Consider the following 1910-nt stretch of genomic DNA (forward strand, 5'->3'; position numbering starts at 1 on the left):
CGTTAAACCAAGTTTGCCGGGACTATAAAATTTCGCCTTTATTTAAGAATAATGTAATTGCAGTTTAACGACTTTTCTTCTTCGCAGTCGACTTAGATATAGCAAATCTGATAAAAGTTTAGATGGGATCGGTGTCAGATTAGCGAATGTCAAGCCACAGCATGCCCACTGGTCACTTCAGCCGCAGATTATTTGCCGACCTGACAAAGGGAGCCGATTCTCATTTGCTCCATCCTGCTTCATGCATGGATGAAAAGAATTGTGTTCTACAGAGATAAAGCGTGGATAGAACAGTTCAAATTCGTTGCGAATATACTCCTATTTGTGCTAGCGGCCATGAGTACAAAACCAAGGTGTCCACCTCCACAGTCCGCAGGGCAGGGCACCACCCACACACACACTGACACAGGTCAGATCGAGAGAGATACACTCGCAGAGGCAGAGCACAGCAGAGAGAAGAAGGTCATGGGCATGGCGGCCGGCGAAGAGCCACCGGCAACACTGCCTCCTCACACCTACACCATCGGCTACGCGCTGCAGCCAAAGAAGGTGGACACCGTCATCCGCCCCTCCCTCGTCGCACTGGCCGCCGAGCGCGGGATGCGCCTCGTCGCCGTAGATCCCTCCCGCCCCCTCGCCGACCAGGGCCCCTTCCACCTCCTCATCCACAAGCTCTACGACCAGGCCTGGCGCGCGCAGCTGGAGGCCTTCTCCGCGCTCCACCCCTCCGTCCCCGTCGTCGACCCGCCCGCCGCCGTCGCCCGCCTCCTCGACCGCGCCTCCATGCTCGGCGTCGTCGCCGAGGTCAACGCCGCCGGCCGCGCGGGCTCCCTCGGCGTGCCCCTCCAGGTGGCCATCCACGACACATCAGATCTCGCCGATCCGGATCTGCTCGCCGCGCTGCGGTTCCCGCTCATCGCCAAGCCGCTGGGCGTGGACGGCAGCGCCGGCTCCCACGCCATGTCCCTCGTGTACCGCCGCGACGGCCTCGCGGGCCTCCGCCCGCCCGTCGTGCTGCAGGAGTTCGTCAACCACGGCGCCGTGCTCTTCAAGGTCTACGTGCTCGGCGGCCACGCCACCTGCGTGCGGCGCCGCAGCCTGCCGGACGTGCCGGCGGAGCGGCTGCTGGACCTCGACGCCGACGCGGCCGTGCCCTTCGCCAACGTGTCCAGCCTCGCCACGGTGCACGCCGACACCGAGGACGACGTGGGGGACGACGCCGAGATGCCGCCGCCCGTGTTCGTCGACGAGGTCGCGCGCGGGCTCCGGCGGGCGCTCGGGCTCCACCTGTTCAACTTCGACATGATCCGCGGGAGGAAGGCCGCCGGAGGGGGAGGCCAGTACTTCATCATCGACATCAACTACTTCCCCGGGTTCGACAAGCTGCCCGGGTACGAGGTCGCGCTCACGGATTTCTTCGACGAGATGATTCGTTCCGCCCACACGGGCTCCGGTACCGGAGACGCCGACGGTGCCATGCCTCCAACCTTCTCTGCGGATGTATAATGGGCCGTTTTGTGCTCTATCTGTCCTGCGATTTGTTCAACTCCTACTAGAACAGATCAATTTTCCACTCTAATAATGATTTTTTTGCGTCACTTTTGCTGGAATTAAGGGTGATGGCAACACACTAACAACTCAGCCCTTCGATTTTGACACCGTGAGCACCTTAGATTTTGATCATGAAATGGAAATGGAATTCATGTCAGGAGCAAGCTTTACACGATCCAACTTTTAGAATTTTTGTGAATATATTTATTATTTTGTACATGAATTTCAACGTGATACATTTTGTACCTACTATATACTATTTGACACTTGTATTGTCCGCGAAATATGTATAAATAATTCTTGAAGAGTAGATTACTCCATGCATTGTAAAAAAAGGTTAAACTCCATGCATGGAGTGC

At 57.3% G+C, this 1910-nt stretch overlaps 1 protein-coding gene across 1 annotated transcript; it reads left to right on the forward strand.

Moving 5' to 3' along the window:
• The first annotated feature begins 219 nt into the window (after nucleotides 1-219).
• LOC127317861 (inositol-tetrakisphosphate 1-kinase 1) lies at nucleotides 220-1708 on the forward strand. The gene has a single exon (XM_051348460.2). It carries the CDS (start codon nucleotides 250-252, stop codon nucleotides 1504-1506), a length of 1257 nt encoding a protein of 418 aa, XP_051204420.1. The 5' UTR covers nucleotides 220-249; the 3' UTR covers nucleotides 1507-1708.
• The last annotated feature ends 202 nt before the right edge of the window (nucleotides 1709-1910 follow it).

This window comes from Lolium perenne, chromosome 7 (genome assembly GCF_019359855.2).
Source record: "Lolium perenne isolate Kyuss_39 chromosome 7, Kyuss_2.0, whole genome shotgun sequence".
Classification (NCBI taxonomy): Eukaryota; Viridiplantae; Streptophyta; class Magnoliopsida; order Poales; family Poaceae; genus Lolium; species Lolium perenne.

Excerpts from the sequence above, each read along its gene's own strand:
- LOC127317861 (XM_051348460.2), top strand. The coding sequence starts at position 250 with ATGAAAAGAATTGTGTTCTACAGAGATAAAGCGTGGATAGAACAGTTC.